Source organism: Misgurnus anguillicaudatus, chromosome 10, assembly GCF_027580225.2.
Source record: "Misgurnus anguillicaudatus chromosome 10, ASM2758022v2, whole genome shotgun sequence".
NCBI classification, from domain to species: Eukaryota; Metazoa; Chordata; class Actinopteri; order Cypriniformes; family Cobitidae; genus Misgurnus; species Misgurnus anguillicaudatus.
The window spans coordinates 17,584,302-17,605,619 of NC_073346.2; the positions used below are offsets into that span (position 1 = coordinate 17,584,302).

Genomic DNA, 21,318 nt, shown 5'->3' on the forward strand with positions numbered 1-21,318 from the left:
GCCACTGTGCAATAAAATGGCTACTATTAGAGCTCGTAAGGGGCAAAACATTAAACTAAGAGAAAATTAAACAAACGAACGTCGATTTTATTATATTACTTTCGAATTTAATTTAATTCCAGTATAACATTTATCGAATTGCATTTCGGGTTTACCTCGTAATGTGTCGGGAGCTTTAGCTAGCTCGCTAGCATAACAAAACAATCGACTTTTATTTGGATGCTAAACGTATTTACACTAACAGTTACAGTATATACTCACAAGCAGACTAATCGTACTGTTGGTATAAGACATAAACATATGTAAGGAATAATGCACTTGCTCTTAACAAACACAGCCTCGACAACATATAAACACAGCGTAAAAGTCAGGGAAACCGGAAGTGTTCCAACGTCCGGAAACAACCGATGTAAATGCTCACACGTCACTCGTTCCTATCTAAAAACAAAAACAGACCGTACAAAATATTTTAGCCGACAAATATCTGATCAAAATAAAAACAACAACAAAAATAAAAAATAACAGTCGTAATACGGTTTGATACAGTTTGCATAGGACATATAAGTGCTATAAGTGCATCTGTTTTTCAGTGCAAGAGACGCTCCGTCTCGTGCTGTCAGCACGGTTGCATCGGAGTCTGCTAACTAGCTGTAGCCAAAACCGCTAACCATTGGAAAACAGCACACAGGGCTGCTGGGGTAAATGAGCGAGGGGGGCAGGGTGGGAGAGTATAGCAGGCCCTGTTCATCTTGACCAGGCTAAGAGATGGATGCATAGGTAAAAGGCCTATTTTATTGTCTCGACTTTCTTGTCATTACGATGCATTTACAAAGGTAATATTAACGACAGTTTGGGTCCCGAATTATCCAGCTTGCAGTTGTTAGATCGCGCGTCATGTACCGCCTGCAAGCTACGCTGCGCCCCGTTGCTTAACATGTAGTATTAGCCAGCTGTTTTGCATGCTAACAGGCGTCCCAGCTTAAAGATTTCGCGGTGAAGATAATTTATCCAAAGCGTTACTGACAGTTGTTTTATTTTGCACATTTGTAGACCATATTCGTTTACTTACTTGAGTGTGACTGCTTTTATTTTCTTTAGTGATAAGCTGTGCATTCGAGAGATGTAATAAATACAAAAAAATCACTTTAACCCCTGACAGTTCACACTTCACTCAGCAGCTTTTTTGCACAGCTTCTGTACCAATGTAAGATAAAGTAATGTAAAACACACGACAATTTCTATATCTGTGTAAACATTTTTAATATGTTTTACGCTTTCCTGCTTTAATTGGCGAATGAGTCTGAAAACGTATTTTACAGTAACTTACTTTTTGTATAGGATCGGTTGTGAATAAAACATGACACTATTACTATTGTTGGTTGCATCACTGCTGGACAGTTATTTTTTATCAAATGAGCATGACGCATGCTAATATCACTGTTTAAATGTTTCCGATAGATTATGTTGAAGTAATATAATAATATTATTATTAATATAATAGTAATATAATAATTTTAAATGTTATGTATTTGTTATATTAAAGATGCATTATAATTTTTTCTTTTGTCTTGTTACGAACTATTTCGTTGTGATATTAGGTGTACATGGATGACCAATTTCTTAACAAAACTTATACATATTCTTAGAAATATTCTTTAATTAAAATGAAAGAGTTAAATGGTTTAATCACCCGTTTTTGCCTATTTTAATATTATATTTGATAATCAAATTTTGTTTACTTGGTTAATGTAATTGTTTATGTTGTGTTTTTAAAGAAGCGTATCAGTTTTTGTTTACAGTTTGTAATTTAACACACTGTTTTTCTTCCCACAGTAAGGCGAGGAGTGTCCAAAAGAAAAAAATGACAGCCCACAAGAAAGAGGATTTCATTTACAACTATGGAGAAGCGAATAAAGAAAATACATTAATTTAAAAGGAAACAGAGATGTAAGACACTTTTCCCAAAGTGGATTATGAATGAATAAATATTGATTGAAATGAAATCAGCCCATGGGATTTGGAGGAACCATCCTACTCTAGGATGGTCATGAACTGAAAAAATGTAACCCAGCAAGTGGAATTTATTTTCACTGTATGCCAGCTACATGAAGCACTTAGATGGCCTTTCAAAAATGTGAAAATGAAATTGTAGCATCACATTTTTCTACCAGTCCATTTGCACTTTTATGGCACATTCAGACTGAACCGTTCATACCAGAAGTGAACTATACACTGTAACTGTGATTATATGAAATCCAAGTGAACTAAACAAAGCATCTGATTATGTGGAATCCATTGATGGAGACAATGGAATCAGTTGTGCTCATTCCAGCCAAGAAGTAAAATACAGATCTAAGGCAAAGTGAAAACAGACTTTTGTAAAAAAAAAAAAAAAACTAATTTGTACCACAATCAGTGCAAAAATGTCCACTTATTATTACATCAATACTACGTCTGGACTACCTGGCCAAAGAATGGAAATTTGTTCGTTTTAAAGAAAACATCAGTAGCATGAAAAATACTGGTGAAAAGGAAGAGGTGCCTTGTGAGGTTACTCTCTTTTAGTGTTTTTGCTTTTCCTTTGTCCAATCACAAGTCATTTAGAAAGCACCATTTAAATAGTATTGCTGCTTACAGAGCAGAAGGTGTTGCCGTTGTGCACCCATGTTTCAGTGACTGGGAAATGTTCCAGTTTGGAAAATACAATGTGGACATCATAGAGATGCTGAGTGGACACCAGGCCCATCAGTTCAAAGGTCTTGGATTAGAGCGCCAACTTCAACACCAACAGCAAGTACAGCTTCACCAGCAACAGCAGCAAGGTGAGACGTCTGGGGCAATTTTATCTGGACTTGGCTTAGGTCCTTTACAAGGATCTAGAGGCAGTGCATTTTCAGATTCTGCATCAATTTTTGCAAAAATGAGCGCACCTCCTCCACCTTTGCAGCAGCAATCTCTTTCATCATCTCAAAGTTTGAGAAAATCAAACAAAATGTCTGGTAGTAGTAGTAGTGGTGGTCACGTGAGTGGTTATCCTCAGTTTTTGCGCTCGTTTCATCCAACTGAGGCAGCCCTTGCACAAGAGCAGTTGCACTCAGGGGTAGGACGATTTGATCATTTTGCCAGCGGTAGTGGAGGACTGGTGTCATCTGTTCCACCACCACCACCACCCCCATTGCATCCTGGCCTGTCAGTACCTCAGCCATCACCTGGACCATCCTCTTCCTCCCCATCTTCATCAAGTTCTGTTTCGACCTCCAATAACCCCCCTAGTAGTAGCGCAGTAACTACCTTAGGTCATCAGTTGGCAGGATCTCAGTCTGATGCACGGAGCCTCCATCAACAATTTAGCTGCATGTTAGCCGCAAATCAGTATTTTCTTTCTGGAGTCCCAGCTAATTCCAGTCTAGAACAATTTTTAGTTCAGCAAGGCAGTCATAACCATCTCGGTCTTGGTCTGGGCCAAGCTGCAGTAGAAACAAGTTCAGCTCTTGCCCCGCCCCCTGCTCTTCATTCTTCACACAGTCATGGTCACTCAACCACTCTATCACAGCCACAACAGACAACAGCACAACAGCAGCAGCTGTCACCTCACACTTTGTCCCATCCTCACCCGCATCCACACCACCCACTGCACTCTTCCTCACAGTCTTCCTCACTAGGGAGTTTCGACTTTCAAGGAATCCCAGTACTTTCCTCCAACCAGCTAGCATCTCTGATGCAGCAGGAAGCCGGTCTGCCACTTCCTCTTCCTTTACATCTTTCCTTATCTAAAGACGAGGGAAAATTGGATGGTGCTGGAGGAGGCAGGAGAAAGAAAGCAATGGCTGGGTACTTACCACAAAGAAAGGCTGAGAATAACAACAGCAGTAACAGCTCTGCAAACCCCAACTCTAACAGTAGCACTTCAGGGGGACTCAACCAGGATAATACATCAGGCATGGATGGTAGTGGGGCTGTCGGCTTGTCTGGAATGGGTGAGCCTCCATCCCACCTAACCTCCTCATCCTCCACTTCTGTTGTCTCATCATTATCATCTTCTGCATCTTCTACATCAGCCTCAGTCTTGGTGACAAATGGCTCTAAATCAGATAACCATGGCTCCATGGCATCTCAGTCTCAGCCTGAACAAGATGCTCTGTATCAGTGTGGTGAGTGTGGCAAACAGTTTACACATCTCTCCAGTCTTCGCCGACATTTACGCAGTCATGAATTAACCACAGCTGGCACAAGTGGCACAAGAAGTAACATTGTAAACCCTGTTTTGCATCCAGCTGATCCAAGTATTCCTCACTCTGCTCAAGATGTCTCACCCTCACCTTCGTGTGGCAGTCCTGACAAGACTTTCCATTGTTCTGAATGTGGCAAAGGTTTTAAAAAAAAGGGACACCTCCTTCAGCATGGTGTTATACATTCTGGGGCCCGGCCCTATGCCTGCACAACTTGCAGTCGTGCTTTCAATCGTCGTGAGTCGCTCACCCGCCACGAAAAGATTCACGAAGAAAAACCATTCCGTTGTCCAGCTTGTGGTCGCTGTTTTCGGGAAAGTACTTCCCTTTTAAACCACGCTGCTTCAGGTACCTGTGGCAAATCAGGCCGTACACCGAGACCTAAGCATGAAAGTAATATAACTGAAAACAAGAGCAATAAAGCTGGGGGCTCTCAAGATGGAATAGCTACTAATGCAGCGGGTGAGTAACATATAGAGAAGTGTATATTTTTGGTAAACCCAGTCAAAGTCGAAACTTTTAATAGACTCTGATGTGAAAATTTTTGTGCATAGCATTATTACTGTTTAGTCTGTTGTGCAGGTTCTTACCGGAGCGATGGTTTCAGTGATGACTACAAGGACCAACGCTCTCAAGGGAATATGTACTCTGGAACATCTTCATGTGGTGGTGGCAGCATGACAGGGCCTGCACTTAGAAAGGCACCATTAGCTTCTACTCTGCATCCACACCCACAAACCCAAAACCAGCATCATCATCAACAGCAGCCACATCTTCCTCTTTCATCTCTGTTGGATGATTCTGAAGATGATGTCACTAGTTCTGTCAACAGTGCCATTTCTGCCATCACTGCGGCAGCTGCAAATTGTATGAACAACGAACTTACTCATAGTGGAGGTAGAGGGGATGATCGAAGAGATATCATTGGTGGATTGCTTGGAGGTCTAGGTCTTGGGACCCTTGGCTCACCTAGTGGTCCATCAACTGGTCTAGACAAGTCCTACAGAGCAAATGCTAACCAGAGTGCAGTGACACTCAACCAGCAACCAGATCAGCATGCATCTGTTGAAAAGCCCAAACGCCCTCGTAAGCCCCGCAAGAAAAAAGAACCTGGTGCAGTTGGTACAGTTGAGGCCCCTAAAAGAAGACAGTCCACTCACAGGCCAGGAAGGCCTGGTGGTGATGTTAGACCATTTTTGTGCAGTGTCTGTGGTCGAGGCTTTGCAAGAAGAGAGACCTTGCGAAGGCATGATAGAATACACACTGGAGAGAAACCTCACCACTGTACTGTCTGTGGCAAGTACTTCAGAGAGGCGTTTCATCTCAGCAAGCATCACACAGTGCATACCGGCGAAAAGAACTACAAATGCGTCCTGTGTGGAAAGGACTTTGGTTATGCCCAGAGCCTTAAAAGACATGGCAAGCTACACCAGAAAGGAGAACTGGAAGAAGTGCCAACAACACCAGGTGGAGAAAACCTCAACAGCTATACATCTTCTGGTGGCAGCTTGATTCAGGGCAGTCAAGGCAGCTCTTCGTCATTTTATTCATACAATCAAGACGTCAAACCGCAGCCGTCAAATACACAGCCCCCTCCTAGACTCTACACATGTGCTATATGTTGGAAATCGTTCCGCCATCACTTTCACTTGACTGCGCATCACCAGACAGTTCATGAGGGTGGTGGTGAAAAGCTGTTTTCTTGTGACATCTGTGGAAAGGCTTTTGCATACTCTAACAGCCTTACAAGACACAGGCTTTCTCAGCATGGCTTAACACGGACTGGCCAGGCAGTAGCTCAAAGGAGCACGGGGGAAGATGGCGTTAGTGGTTCAATATCTGAAAGCGAAGCCGCTACGAATGCTTTGCTTCAGCTTGCGCCACCTAGTGGCACACATGGCGAACATCAGTCTCATGGTGGAGTTCTTCATAGCCAACAGGCTCCACCCCAATCACAAGCTGGGTACTCCTCTCTCTTCTATGTTCCTGATACCAATGTATCGCACCCCTCTTCGTCCCACACCCCAACATATTCCCATTCTATGCCCCCAAGTTCCTCGCTGCCCCCTCTTTGTAACCATCAGCAACAACACAACTCTGGGATAAAGGGTGAGCCTATTTACCAAACAAGTCATGGGCATACGCTTAATACAAACTTACCTGTGCATCCACTTGCCTTGTCTTTAACAGAGCCACATCAACACCACCACAACCCCCAGCACCATTCAGCAGAGATTCAATCTACACATCACCCTACTTTTCAAAGCCAAGAGGAACTGAGGAGGCGCAAGAAAAAAAAAAAAAGACAGGAAGAGAGAGGGGAGATAGGCTACAAACGGACCCCGGCTTCGAGGGCGCAGAGCGAACGAGTCCCAATTGGGGAAAGACAGAAAAATAACAGGAGGAAACTTTTAAGGAGGAGAGGGAGAGCAATTGACAGGACACATTGTAAAATTAAAAAGCGCATGGCTGTGCTAGTGCGAATCAGGCGAGGAAGCGGAGGAACTGCTGTGTATGAACTAGGCCTTCCAGGTGGACTGAAACTTAACCGTCTGCGTTCTCTCAAAGTTCCTCTGAAACGAAAGTCCTGTCCTCTTTGCCTTGTACCTACCTTCTCACAACAAGCAGCACTTAAAGTTCATATAGCAGCTAGACACTGTCCAAGAGTGAATGGCCTTCAGCATCGCTTGAGATGTCCAGTTTGTGGAAAACAGTCTCGCAAGTTCCTCTCAGCTCTCATTCACAGAAGCTCTCATTTAGCCAACAGAGCATTTTCTTGTAAACATTGTCCCTGTCGTTTTTGGAATGCAATGCTCCTCACAAGGCACAAAAAGGTGTGTCGGGGGACACTGGCAAGTTTTAAAAAAGAGAGGACTCTTTGTGTAAAATTAGTGATGGGATCAAACTACAGAAGATTTGAGTGTAAAGGGAACTCTTCACCACTGCATATGGATTACAGTCATTGAGTCCTTGTGTACATTTTCATGTACAGATGGAGAGTACATACCAATACCAACCATTGGGATTTTCATTATAAACTCTAAATTGTACTGGAATTCCCATGTACTCATTAAGTATTTGTGTATGTTAAAAGAGCATTTCATTTTTTCCTCAGTCATGAATTTCCTCTTGTAACTTGGTCCCCTCAACAACTCACAAATGTATCAAAGGCATTTTTAATCAAATGTTTAGCCAGTTTATCCCATACCACACAGATCTTCTGAGAGGAAACTCTTGATAATTTTGAAATGACCCTTGGCTGGCAATAGATGAAGTTTTAGTGATTTGACTAATACTGTGCTTTATTCTAACAGTAGTAGGCTGTTCCTCACTCTTCCTCAACAAATGCTTTTTGTCTTTGATATATATTGTGTTGTTGCTGTTGACTTAGAGCAAGTGTGGAGATGTGATTTTGTTGATGTAAAAAGTACATTGAGTAGTGAAAGGATAAAAGAAGGGTCCTGTTATGAAAATGAGTGTTTTGTTTAAAAAAAAGTATTTAAATCACTGCATGTTGGACATTGTTGTCCATGTGTTAAAAGGTCAGTTTGAGTGATAAGACTGTGAACTGATGGTTACATTGGTTACAACACCAATTGAAAATGTACTCGAGCTCTTAAAAAGAGGCATTCAAAGAAACAAGTGAATCATAACACATGCTGATTAACAATCTATAATATCAAAGACAATGGTTCAATCATTTGCCCTGTTTTGATGTATTCACTGTTTGGAATGAAAACTAGCAGTAGATGCCAGCACTTAAAAAAGTTTTCCATGTAACTAGTCTAAGGACAAAAAATGTACTGTAAATGAATCGACTGATTATTTGTCCTGGGCAAAAACCTTATCAAATTGAAGCAATTTAAACTACACATTTTATTGTTAGTACAGTGTTTATAGGGTTTAAACGCGGAAAGGAGAGAAATAAGTGTACTGTAATGTAAATTGTGTCAATATTTTATTATGTTTTTTAAGGAAACCTCCGTTATCTTTTTAAAATAGCTACACTTCAGGTAGGAAGAGTGACTTTAGGAGTATCACTTTAGATCAGGTTTTGATTAAGTGTATTAATGTGACACAGTCTATCCACTTGCCAACTATGAACGTATCCCGTGTACTTTTCTCACCTTTTATGTAGAGATGCCATACTACTTATAGCCTCTTTTTCTTGAAAAGAAGAAAAGTAATAAGTATGTTTCTATCACTTTATTTACACATAAGCTGTTTGTTGATGATACCCGAGCATTTAATAAAATTTTAAAATGTTATATCCTTATTAGTTCTAAGTACAAATTTATTTATGTTACTTTACATTTCCGATTTAGTCCATTTCTAACGCTGTGTTTTATTGTTTTGTTAAAGGGATACTTCACTTTAAAATTCTGTCATCATTTACTCATCCTTATGTTGTTCTTAACCTGTATGAATTTTTTTTTCTGATGAACACAAATAAAGATATTTTGAGAAATGATAGTAAACACACAGCAGTAAGTGACCATTGACTTCCATAGTAGGGAAAAAAAATATTTTGGAAGTATTGTGATAAATGACTAAGAAAATATTTTGATAAATGATGAGCCCACAGTTGACGGTACCCATTAAGTTCCATCATATTTTTTTATTCCTACTATGGAAGTCTATGGTCACTTACTGCTGTGTGTTTACAATCATTTCTCAAAATATCTTCTTTCGTGTTCATCAGAAAAAAGAAATTCATACAGGTTTAGAACAACATGAGGATGAGTAATTGATGACAGAATTTTCATTTTAAAGTGAACTATCCCTTTAATAACTAGTTTGTTTTGTCTAATACTACTGTACAATAGCAGGTGTTAGTCCTTGTTGTCTGTTTTTTTTTTGTGCCATTTGGCGAGAAAATAATATGTTAGGTATCTTACATTTTAATATTTCTTATAATGTTTAAAACTGTGTTATTTCTAGGCCTCTAGAAACATCTGAATTTTTTATTTTGTTTAATAGTTTTGTGTTTATTTCCCACTGGTCGGAAGAATTATCATCAATTGTAATTTAATTTAATTAAGAACCAATTTAGAAAAAATGGTATTCAAATTGCACTTTATTTTTAATTTAGTATTGCTCCTGAACAAACTATTTCACATAACAGATTAATGTATAACATCACAGCATTCACAAAAAATCTCAACATCATGTTTTTTCTGAAGACCAGTGTACAGTTTATGGCTCAGATCAATACTTGATCAACAGGTAAGTCCACAGATCACACAGTATAAAGAAACAAGGGTATGTAAACTTTTAATCTGGGCTTTTTTTGTAAATTTAGTTAATATTGTGCCCTGCAGACTTTATATTTGGTCTTTATTTGCAGCATTATAATATCTGTTGTGAAATTGTATAATAACAATGTGTTTAACAAAAATAATTTGTGAATAACACGTGTATTAACGTGTTAGTGTAATATGTGGGCCCTGTCAAAGTGTTATGGACTGTCTGTATTGGACTATATATCTTACATCACAATGGTACCAGTTTCTTGTCTCTATCCACTAAGTGTTGTTGCCTGAAAACTGTAAAGGGTGCTATTCAGTTTTCCATCATAGAAATTGAATGGCTCTTGCTCATGTACACCAGTGGGTGGCGCAGCAGGGCATTGTATGGTACGAAGTAAGAGCCCCAGCAGCACAACAGTCACATGGATTTAAACGCTTCTAGGGGGAGGAAAACAAGTGCACTGGGTCCTAGTGTGCGCGTGAGGGAGGGAAGAAATTAATATGTGCGCAAGAAAGGCATAAATGGAATACTGGCGTACTGTAATGTTTCTGAAGTCAGATTTCTTTATAATCTGTTGTCTTTATTAACATCGAATGTATTTATTAATTTAAAACATACTGTATTTAATATTCATTGAAGGCGCAAAAATAATATGTTAATATGAGATTAAATCGTAATACTCTCGTAAGCTTGTCTTCATAAGGTTCAATCCTAGCAAATCTATTTCCTTTTTTCCTGAATCTGTTCTGTGTGTGTGTGCGCCACTCTTCCCTGGAATCACGCAGTTCTGTATTCTCACGCGGCCGTAGCATGGGTGGGATATGTGGGCGGAGCGCTGTTCTTAACAGTAGCCAGTTACTGGGCTAGAAGGGAGGAGACTACAAAACGCTCAGCCAATCACTGCAAAGTATACGCCGCGGCTCCGCGTGCGAGCACCATGTGCACTGGAAAGCGCGTCTGCTTCTGAGAGTCAACGTGTAGTAGCCGAGTCCTTTGGACACATGCTCACGTTTCCCGCGGATTACCAGTGAAGTGAAAAAGTGTGCTCATTCGCTTTATTATTTTCCCCTAGACGAATATGCAAATGGCAGCTCTTTGCTATATATATGCGAATCATGAGTGCTTGCCGTAAAACCTAAATCGAGTTTAAAAGGAAATTCGTGTTTATGTTATGCATATTATTTCAGATAGTTTTAAAGCAGTCAACTTCCCACCTTGGTAAGTGGCAACACGTTCATGCTGTTGTTTGTTGCGGGACAATAGGCGTCATCGGCAAAAATTGGAGTGAAGATATCCAATAATTTGTTTTTAATTATCCTCACAAGAGGAGCGTGCCTGTCACGAGGAGGTGTGCCTTATTAATATTAAACAGTGACGCGCCTCTGTGCTTACTCGCGCTTCTGCTCGTGGAGGTGTGACGTCACGTGAGTGCCCCGTGTTCGTTCCAGCTGAGCGAAAAGCTCGGACGACTCGAGCTCAAAGCGCGCGACATCGCACACACAAAAACACACGGAGACAGTTGAACAGAAGGGGTGACCACAGGGGGAAAAGCGATTGAGCGACTGAATGGAAAAAAGAAAAAACAACGACAACATCCAACCAATCGCACTACGCAGCAGAAATTGACTCAGCAACACTTTCTTCGTGTTTCCATTTGTTATTCGTCAGGCGACGCGAGTTTCTTTGCTCCGTTATTTTCTTTGCACACACTGTTCAGGTTCTTGTTTGCAACATTGGATATTTTTGGATACTTGTCCTCTTGCTGGGGCTTTTGTTTCACGGTGTACTTGGATGTAACGCCACTTCATTTGTATAAGAAGTTCCAACGAATCTCTCAGGACTTTCTGGAAATATTGGGAATGTATATTTTTATCTTCACAGCGAGTCTACAGTCAGATGCATCCAGAATGGCACATTTGTTTTAAAATATATTTGTATATAAAGGTAATGTTTACTTTTATGTATGTCTGAAAAAAATTAAAATGTTACCTCCTATAGAATTAATGCAATAACTCTTATAATATTTTATATATTGTCGGACAAGTAATGCCTTTAATTGCACTATTAATTGTCATGTTATTTATCTGACAATCATTCAGCAGTGTTGAACCCACCAAGCATCTACCAGGAGTTAAGTCCGGCGGACGTTGAATGATGTCAAGGCAGCTTTCACAGCTTCTTCCCCCGGACCTACCCACTGCTGGAGCGAGCCCGCAATTTGGCAACAGTAGCCAGGCAGGAGGGTCGCTTGGCGGTGGGCACAATCCCACAACAAACATAAAGTCGCTCCTGCAGCCTCCTGTGAAGTGTGACCAGCGCGTCAAAGACTGTTGTGAAATGAAGGGTGAGGACACACCTGCTACCCTTATAATGGTCACAACCCCGTGTTTCGACGTTTTTTGTTTGATCTCGTTTTGTTTGTGCCCCTTCAGTTTAAATGCCATTTCAATAGTTACCAGGCAAGTTAGTTTGCTGTTTTGGAAATGCGGTGGACGTGGCAGGGTCATGTGTAATTCCTTCACAGAGTTATCAGACAGGACAACACATGTGACTTAGATGAAGAGATAAACAAACCTGCACCACTTAGCTCACCACCCAGGTACTTTAGGGCTAAGCCATTGTGTTTTCAGACCTGTACAGCAGTGGATCTCAACTTTTTTTCACTTTGAGGCCCTATTGCCCACAAGAATATTTACACAAGAATACCTCACTCACAATTTCTACCCAGTAAAATATTCTACATTAAAAAATGTATTTTGATTTTATTTAGCTTATTTTAATGCTTGTTTTTGCCCTGGACCCCTGGTTGAGAGCGGCTGTTGCCTGTGAATACATAATTGTGAATTTTATTGGAGCTCTGGTTTGTATTATAATATAATACACACCATAGTTATGCACTTAAAGGTGCAGTGTGTAAATTTTAGTAGCATCTAGTGGTGAGGTTGCAGTTTTGAACCAACGGCTCAGTCCACTGCTCACCCCTCGCTTTTGAAACACATAGAGAAGCTACGGTAGCCGCCACCAGAAAAACATGTTATCGTCGGAGACAACTTAGTAAAAAAAGTTTGCCCATTAAGGGCTTCTGTAGAAACATGGCGGCACAAAATGGCGACTTCCACGTAAGGGGACCCTCTGTATAAGTAAGATAAAAACGTCTCTTTCTAAGGTAATAAAAACATAACGGTTTATTATAAAAAGATCTTTATACACCCCTGATAATATAGTTTTGTATATTATTTTGCATTTCTGTCAAGAGATCCTTCTAAAAATTACACACTGCACCTTTAATATCTCGATTGGTCGCCATTAATACAAACTGACTCAGTGGTCATAACTAATTAGTCTAGTAAACTCTGTTTAAAGGCACTATTCTTATCATTGCGACAGTGTACTTTTAAACATAGTTATAGTTATATATGTTACACTTGTATTTAATCGTTTTTGAGTTTGGTAGTTTCTTAGGTGGCAGTAAATTTATATAAATGCATATTAGAAGAAAACAAAGACAAAACATACATTGTAGTTACATCTTTGTGGAAATTACCCGCTTCATTCAGTTTTTACTGGTTCTGTCTTCCACACCAGTGCACTGTAAAATGCCTAATTTAGCTTAACTAGCAGTTTGTTAAGATTTTACACCCCACCCTCCAATGTCTCATACCCCACCTAAATGTTTTTAAATGGAAACCTATTAGGTTTAAGAGCTGCCATTTACGCAATTCCTGTTGTTTTTTGTATTGTTCCTACAGATCCAACATAGTCTTAAACCAATATGCAGACCCGTATTAGTACGGCCATAATCCCGCATTGTTGCTTTACCACTCAATACAGAGTCAATGCAGTATAGCATTGTGAAAGCTTTAACGTGTTTCAAGCAGTGTGAAACCATATTGATCTTTATCTAGTTTTTGATTAAAGGTTATTCATGTTGCGTTAATAAAATGAGATCTTGATTGAAAGAGATTTCACGTGTGTTGACTTGCAGAGGTAGTTCTCCCAAAGGGATGTGAAAGTTGTATGAAAGTGTTATTTTGTCCCTTACTGAGAATAGAGAAAGAAATAGAACTTCACGAAATTTCGATTGTATCCTGTACATGGTATTTATGATTTTCCATGTGTCTTAAAGATCAGGGGAAGAGTTAGCCTCCTATGTTATCCTATGATAAATGACCTCATTTTGTGATATTCTTACATGTTAAGGTATTAAGCTAAGTATCTTTTCTCTGTGTTTTATATAGGTAAAGTCAGGTTAGATATCGATGAAGACACTCTTAGCCGCTGTCCTCTGCGCAATGGCTGCAGCAATGGACTAGCTTCTGACAGCAACGGAGCAGGCACGGGTTTCTCGAACAACAACAACGGTTCCTTCCTGGGCCCGTTGCTATGGGAACGAACATTGCCATGTGACGGCGGTCTGTTCCAGTTGCAGTACATGGATCTCGAGGAGTTTCTGACGGAGAACGGCATGAGCAGCATGCACAGTACCTCCAACTCCACCTCTGCGCAGATACCGTCTCAAAGCTCCCAGTCTGCCATACCTAACCAGGGCTCCCAGTGCCTCCCCACCTCCCCTCCACACTGCTCCTCTTCCTCGTCACCATCATCAACCACTGCTTCTTCATCACCCTCTCTGCTTGGGCTGGACGTGCACACGTCACAAAGCATGCTGGGAGCTGCAGACTGCTTGCACAGTGAGTTTGCATTTGTGGTTTTTTAGGATGTTGAGCTGAAGAAAAAGTACACTTGGTGGTTCAGTGTCACAAAATGAATTGTACGCCTTCCCAAAAAAAATCCCTGGGGTTTCTGTCTGTGTGCAAGTTGTATCAGACTTTCTGTCCCTTGGGTGTGTGTGCGTGTGTGTGTTACTGTGTAGTTTCATAGCGTTAATGGTTTGGGTGTGAGTGTTGGTATGACTGGATAGTTTGTGTATTTGCAGTACTTTGTGTATTAAAAGAGAGGTTTGGGCGGTTTTTGGGAGTGAGTGTTACAGGGTGTGCGACTGCTTGTTTGTGCTCTCTTCCTTAACAGATGTGAGTTGTGCTTCGCAGATTGTACATTATGTACATTTCGTATCAAAAACTCTCGGATTGTGTTTTTATGCGAGACGTGGGTTGTAGAAAAGGTGGGTAGGGGGATTTCGTTTTTGTGTTCATGTGCCTTTGTGTACCTTTGTTGAATGGGACGGGTTTGGAATGTACATAAAGAAATAGTGATCTTTGCAAGGGATAAAGAACAGACGTGGATAAATAGAGAGAACATGGTGTCAAAAGAGGGGAAGATTTGGATATATAGACCCAGACTGAAAGGTTGGTAAGTAAACAGTCGGAGAATAAACTGTGTGCGAGATGCAGGTGAGCCAAACTAAAGATTGAAAGGGAGAGAAAGTGAGTGTGAGATCGTGCTCGCGTGTTTTTAAATCTCTTCCTCTTCTCACACGCTTGGTCCATGTGCACACACTCAATCACGTGCGGAGGCCGCGGCAGGCAGACTGAGAGCAGGGACAGGGGAGGGGCAGAGGAGAGGAAAGGAGGTGCGTGTGTGTGCGTGCATGTGTGTGAGTAAATACAAGAGAGGGAGAGATTGAAAGATTGAGACGGAATGACTCAGTGCGAGTTTGTACTGTATTTCCGATTAGTTTGTTTACATTTTTGAAGACGGAGATTAAAAAGCTATTGGTTAAGTATTTAAAGCATTACGGAGTACATGACAGCATAGTCACAAATTTCAAATTAAAAGCATTTTATTATGTTAATCAGGTTTTGTTACTCTTATTGGCAGTGTAAGTCTATCTCCCTGAATCGATATTTAAACAACAACGCTGGTTGTGTTGTGCTGTCACAAAAGGATTCATTTTAATAGTGTGTGCTGTGTGTGTAGTTGTGCTAGTTGACTTAACTTGATGTCTCTTTTGTGTGTCTGGATCTCTGCCAGTCAATATGAAGAATCATTGTAGGCTGATGTGGGTCTGCAGGATAATTTGTGTGTGTGTGTGTGTGTAGGAGGACTTGGAGAGCGATGTATTATAAGGGCTAATGTGTATAGGGTTATAGTTGTGTATGTGGGTGTATTTGACTCCAGCCTATTTTATTTCCATGCAGGCTCTATGTATAAGGTTGTGGGATATAACATCTATATTCTTTGCTTTGTATGATTCTTTTAACTTGCGGCTCGGCTGAGCATGCCGCTAATAACGACAAGGTCATGGATATTAAATTAATAATGTATTAAACACAGTTTTTATAGCTTTAATAGCCACAAAATTTTCTTTTTGTGCTTTAAGAGGTGAAATAATATAAATCCACCAATGTCCTTGTAATACAGTTTAAAAGTAAGCTTTTAAAGTACAGAGCTAGGGGGAAAATATTGGTCAATGGAAAACAAGAATTGATTTGTGGTCTGCCAACTCATACCGTCCTCCTGTGGCCATTTTGGGTACTATTTAAAGAAATGACATCATTTTCAAAGCGAACATAGATTATTTAAATTTAACCGAGCTGTCTGCTTTTTGTTTATGTATTAAGGTACTCCACCAGGTAGTTTGGAGCAAACACCTTCACCTTCCTCCAGCAGCTGTCCACCTCTCTGTACTTCTCCCATCACTGATGTCAACGATTTGCCCTTTGACACCGACCCTGCGGATGTCGCGCTGTCGAGTGTCCCCGGGCAGAAGGCGTTTGACCCTCGCATGCCTTGTTTCAGTGAGGATGAGCTCAAACCTCAGCCCATGATTAAAAAAGCTCGCAAGATGCTTGTCCCTGAAGACCTGAAGGATGAGGAACAAAAGTTGTTTTATTTCATTACCTCGTTTTTCCGACTCATAATGGAGTTTCTGGTGAAATGGCGTTTTCCATATCCCATTCATTACATCAAGTGTTTGGATAATATTTTTTGCAGTTATTGTGCAGTATTTTAACCATAATGCTTATTTACTACTGTGTATTTTTTTTAAATAATTATTAGTTTCAGTGTTCCCACGGGTCCTTGAAATCCTTGAAAGTTTGTGAATCTGGGTTTTTGAAAATATACATGCATAGATACAGGTCATTGAAAGTGCTTGAATCTATTTCATGCAAGAAGTTTTATGGAAAAAATCCATATTATTCCCTGTGTAGTGTAGGATAATATCATAAAAATTCTAGACTTTTAAGCACACGGGCTAAACTGTTCGCTTTAAATTTGAACAAAATATATCTTCTGTATGCGAATGTTGATTCAAAGCAAAATGCTTTTTTGCATAGTTGTGTTTGCATAGAAAACGTCTTGGGTTACGTATGTAAATGTTGTTCCCTGAGAAGGGAACGAGACGCTGCGTCTCCCTTGCCATACGTCCTGCGTCCCTGTAACGCCATCTTTGGCAATATTTCAGATAGCGATATACTTCCTGGCTCCCGCGTCACCCTGTCTTTGTCGTTAAGCCTCACCATTGGTTGAATTTGATATACACGTTTAGATGCACTTACCCCTGGAAGTGTCCCCAGAGTGTCACAAAAGTGACGCAGTGCGAGTTACCTCGAAAGCGAACTGTTACAATGTATCTTAAAAGGTAACACGATGTAACCTTCTCTTACTTGAAATGTGTCCCCACATTTAGTCCTTGAATTTGAGGGCTTTGGACCTGGAAAGTCCTTCAAAGGTCCATAAATTTGAAGTTAACTAATGTGTGGGAACACTGTAGTATTTTTGGGATATTTGCATAAAAAAAGTAGCACACATACTGTATGACCTGGAGGTTATTACAGGCATAGTGTTATTATAACTATGATGCAACTGAAAGTGTTTTATAAAGCATGTAAGACATTCTTACATTTGATTTCATTGGGGAATGGGTGGTAGCTTGTGTGATCATATCTAAATATTGAGGCAAACGTCTTGGAAACTAAAATTGACGGATATCTGATTGAATTGTTATAAAGGGCACAGCAGTCGAATTGAATCACAGTGTGAAGATGTGACATATCCTCGGGGAGCAAATAATTTGAATACTTGAACAGGAAGAAACATTCCTTTATGATGTAATATTTTTTCTAAAAAGTAGCTTGTTTAACGTTGTAATGGGATTATAGGAGCTGGCAGTCATTTATCTGTTGTGTTTATAAGACAAAATTTGATCATGGTCTTCTTGTGAGATCTTACTGTTTCTTACTACTAGTGACAAAGTGGTGTGAACCACAGCCCTGTGTCTAGCACTTGAGCCACAAAACCACAGCAGCACTTTGTGTGTAGTCCTAAACAAACTTCAGGCCTTCTGCTGGTTCAAAGACATTTCTCACTGGAATGTCACTCACAGCTGTGAAAACGACAGCATCTATACAGATGAACTCGTGCAGAAATACGCAAATCCCAGACGTGCGTGTAAAATTTAGCCAAACTTCCACACTCGTATAGTTGTGGCTTATTAAAGTACCCACATTAACAACATCATCTAACTTGTACGTTTTTATTTCTGCTTTGTGTCGGGTCTTTACCACTGCCTCATCTACCTGTGACTGTGAATAAATTATTTCTAATATCCTATTTCTAATATCTGTATTTTGCTTTCTGTTTCCTGAAGGATGAGAAATACTGGAGTCGACGTTGCAAGAACAACGAGGCCGCCAAGCGTTCTCGCGATGCTCGTCGACTGAAGGAAAACCAGATTTCGGTGCGCGCTGCCTTCCTCGAGCGTGAGAACGCTGCACTTAGACAGGAAGTAGCCGACATGCGCAAAGAGCTCGGCCGGTGCCGAAACATCCTAAACAAATACGAGAGCCACCACTTGGATCAGTAAGAAGGAAGGGCGGAGAAAAAGGAAGGGAGGAGAAAACGATCTGTGGGATGTGAGATAATAGATAAAGAATGCTACTAATGTTCCTATATCAGTCCTGCCAAAGACTGCAGAAACAGTACATCAAATGTGGAATGATGTATGAAGATGGCACAAGATCTTTTTAAGGTTTTAAACTGGAACGAGAGCGCATGTCACCTCTCTGATTGTTTTTGTCAGTAAGGTACAATGGCAAGATTTTAATTATGGAAAGAATTGTATATTTTTATATGATGGAGAAAGGAAAATTTTGAAAATCATTTTTGTATATTTTCTATATCTTTGGGAGAGCTTTTAAGCAGAGACAGAGTAATAGAGGGAACTGGTTAAGGTTTCACTGTAATATAAAATAAATTTTATGTGATATTTGAAAGACATTGACAAAACATTTACAGTTGAATAAGAAAGATTACATTGTAAAATAATAAGAAAATATACATTTGTACAGAAATGTTGTTAATATAGATTTATTCAAGCACTTACATTGTGATAATCCTGTGCGTAATGACTTGGCAGAAGCGATGGAGAACAATCATGGACAATACTGACAGGTGCATCTGAACATTTTCTTACTGCTGACATTTCCTTGTCAAGACTTGCCACACATTTTATTGCCATTCTCTTGCGTTATTTCTTTTGAAGGTGAACTCAATAGGACTCATAGTCATCTTTTGTTCAAAAATCTAATTCACAGTTATAAACAAATAGCGAACATCCAGGAGCCATCTGAATTCATAATGACCAGCGTGACATCTTAAGTGATCTTGCGGAGGCTGTTCTTGCTGTGCAAAAACACCATGTGGACCTCTATGGGTTAAAAATATGAGCTCTCATCTAATCGTAAAGACTGATTTGTTGTATTAAATGAACAATATAGGAATTTCCAGTTTAAAGGGTTGTTATGCAGAATAGTATATCGCTGCTTTTGCTGGTTTGCACCTGTATATGCAAACACATTTAAGCCAATGAGCAGACTCGGTGGTATTGGAACAATTTAGGTTTTTTATGACCAGATTTTTCGTAAATCCTTTGTTTTGTGGGTCATTATTTCTCCAGTCATGTCTGATTGTTTCTTTAACAAACATTAAAGTACTTTACATATTCTGAATTATTATTATTATTATAATGAATTATTGCTGTTGCTGTTAATACTACGATTGAATTATTTCTGTTGTCGTTTTTCCTTGATATCGTTTACTTTCAATACACACGTCTCTTGTAGAGATTTTGTCACTTCCTGTTTGTGATCAGCTGTAGAAGAAATCTTGCCATGACAGCCAGGTCGATTTGTATATCTGAGGAACACTTGAAAAAAACTCTTGCCCTTGGCGATCATAAACTCTGATTTCACACAAATGGACTTTCTCTTTATTTCTGGAGACCCTTCATACACATTTGCTTGATTTGGATCTTTTTGTGCATGCAGGTGTTTGGGCGAATGACTTTTTACTCACTAATCTGCCATCTGTTTTTTCATTGAAGACAATATATTTTTGCAGATGGGTTGTGGGTAATGTCCTTACCTTATGCACTTCCACATGTGGATGACTATAAACATTTTGTGTTGTGACTCCTTTTGATGTACAAATGCCCTAATGCATCAAGTGTACCAGCACTGCACCTATAGCCAAAGTAATGCAGGGGAATGTAGTCTTTTCTCCAAGACCGCAAATAAACATTTGTCCTTCCTTACTAAACACAAAGGTTGATTATTTTCTATGACGTGCATGTGGATATATCTCTTCCTTAAAGGAACACGCCCACATTTTTGGGAATTTAGCTTGTTCACCGTGTCCCCCAGAGTTAGATGGGTCCTTATATGCCTTTCTCATCTCCATGCGTGCTGTGGCTCTGTCTGACGCGGCCTCCGCTGGCTTGGCTTGGCACAACGACTGGAAGTGAGTGGCTCCACCTCCCAATAAGTGACAAAATAAAGCAAACATTTTCCTATTTATGTGTTTTGAGTTGAATAGTCACATTGTGTACAAATAACAAGGTCATATGAGACACAACTATCTTTTAACAGTATTCATACTGGGGACTATATTCTCAGAAGGTGAAGCACTGCTACTTGGGCGGAGTGATTTACACAACTCTGACCGAACTCTCTGCTCCTCACCAGGGGGTTTCTCGGGTGCTGCGAGCAAATCACTCAACATAAAACATGGCTGTCTCATATGACCTTGTTATTTGTACACGGTGTGACTATACAAATCACAACACATAAATAGGAAAGTGTTCGTGTTGTTTTGTCGCTTGTTGGGAGCAGTTTGCTGGCTGGAGCCATTCACTTCCGGACTTTGTGCTAAGCTAAGCTAGCTGCGTCAGACAGAGTTACAGCACACACGGAGATGAGAAAAGTATGTATGGACTTATCATACTCTGGAAGATACGGTGAATAAGCTAAATTCCCAAAATCTGGTCATATTCCTTTAAATTCATAAATTAAATGGTAGAGCAGACTCTCAGAAAACAAAAGCTGTCACTGGGACTATACACTTTTAAAGAGTAAACCGTTGTACCCAAAGGGTGTATTTGTACCTCAAAGAGACATATCTGTACCTAAATGGTACATATTAGGACATTTTAGTGACAGCGACGGTTTCATCAGACATGTAGGCCTTAGTATGTGATGGATATCTTGATAAGGTTAGCTGTGTGACCCTTACTATCCTCAAAAAAAAAAAAAACATGTGATAATACATTTTTAGTCTTAGTGTAATGTTTTTTAAAATGCAAATGTAACTTCCTGACCTAAACAATGTGTCACATGACAGGAATATAAATGTTTGCATTTATTCTTAAGTGAGAAAGTGAGATCGACATGTGTGTGTTTCTCTCCGAGTGTGACATTCATCAAAAGGGTGAGATGTGCATGTAAATAAGAGGATCTAGCTTGAATTTGTTGATCTTTTGTTGGTTTAGCTGGCCACTCTGATGGAGCACCATCACGTTTATTTGTCAAAGTGATGTGTGTTTACTTGCACCAAATACAGGTAGCTTCAAGAGGACCTGTGCTCTTCCTAGACCAGATAG

At 40.0% G+C, this 21,318-nt stretch overlaps 2 protein-coding genes across 3 annotated transcripts in view; both read left to right on the forward strand.

Moving 5' to 3' along the window:
- Positions 1-408: 408 nt before the first annotated feature.
- LOC129447848 (uncharacterized) overlaps positions 409-21,318 on the forward strand; it is a 35,650-nt gene continuing 14,740 nt past the window's right edge. The window contains exons 1-4 of the mRNA XM_073872715.1: positions 409-777; positions 1,834-4,691; positions 4,812-7,187; positions 20,084-20,180. Coding sequence (XP_073728816.1) covers positions 2,684-4,691; positions 4,812-7,187; positions 20,084-20,180 — 4,481 coding nt within the window. The 5' untranslated portion in view covers positions 409-777; positions 1,834-2,683. The remainder of the gene's footprint in view (positions 778-1,833; positions 4,692-4,811; positions 7,188-20,083; positions 20,181-21,318) is intronic.
- dbpb (D site albumin promoter binding protein b) lies at positions 10,350-19,985 on the forward strand. Of its 2 annotated transcripts, XM_073872004.1 has the most exons (5): positions 10,368-11,423; positions 11,582-11,823; positions 13,718-14,170; positions 16,001-16,241; positions 18,024-19,985. In XM_073872004.1, the coding sequence occupies exons 2-5, from the start codon at positions 11,631-11,633 to the stop codon at positions 18,244-18,246; spliced, it is 1,110 nt and encodes a 369-aa protein (XP_073728105.1). In that variant the 5' UTR covers positions 10,368-11,423; positions 11,582-11,630; the 3' UTR covers positions 18,247-19,985. The 2 variants fall into 2 exon arrangements, with proteins under 2 accessions (XP_055066463.2, XP_073728105.1); XM_055210488.2 differs by lacking the exon at positions 18,024-19,985 and having other exon boundaries at positions 10,350-11,423; positions 11,579-11,823; positions 16,001-16,407.

Coding starts and splice junctions, on each gene's coding strand:
- dbpb (XM_073872004.1), top strand. CDS start 11,631: ATGATGTCAAGGCAGCTTTCACAGCTTCTTCCCCCGGACCTACCCACT. Junction 11,824..13,717: donor AGACTGTTGTGAAATGAAGG/GTGAGGACACAC, acceptor TGTTTTATATAG/GTAAAGTCAGGTTAGATATC. Junction 14,171..16,000: donor AGCTGCAGACTGCTTGCACA/GTGAGTTTGCAT, acceptor TTATGTATTAAG/GTACTCCACCAGGTAGTTTG.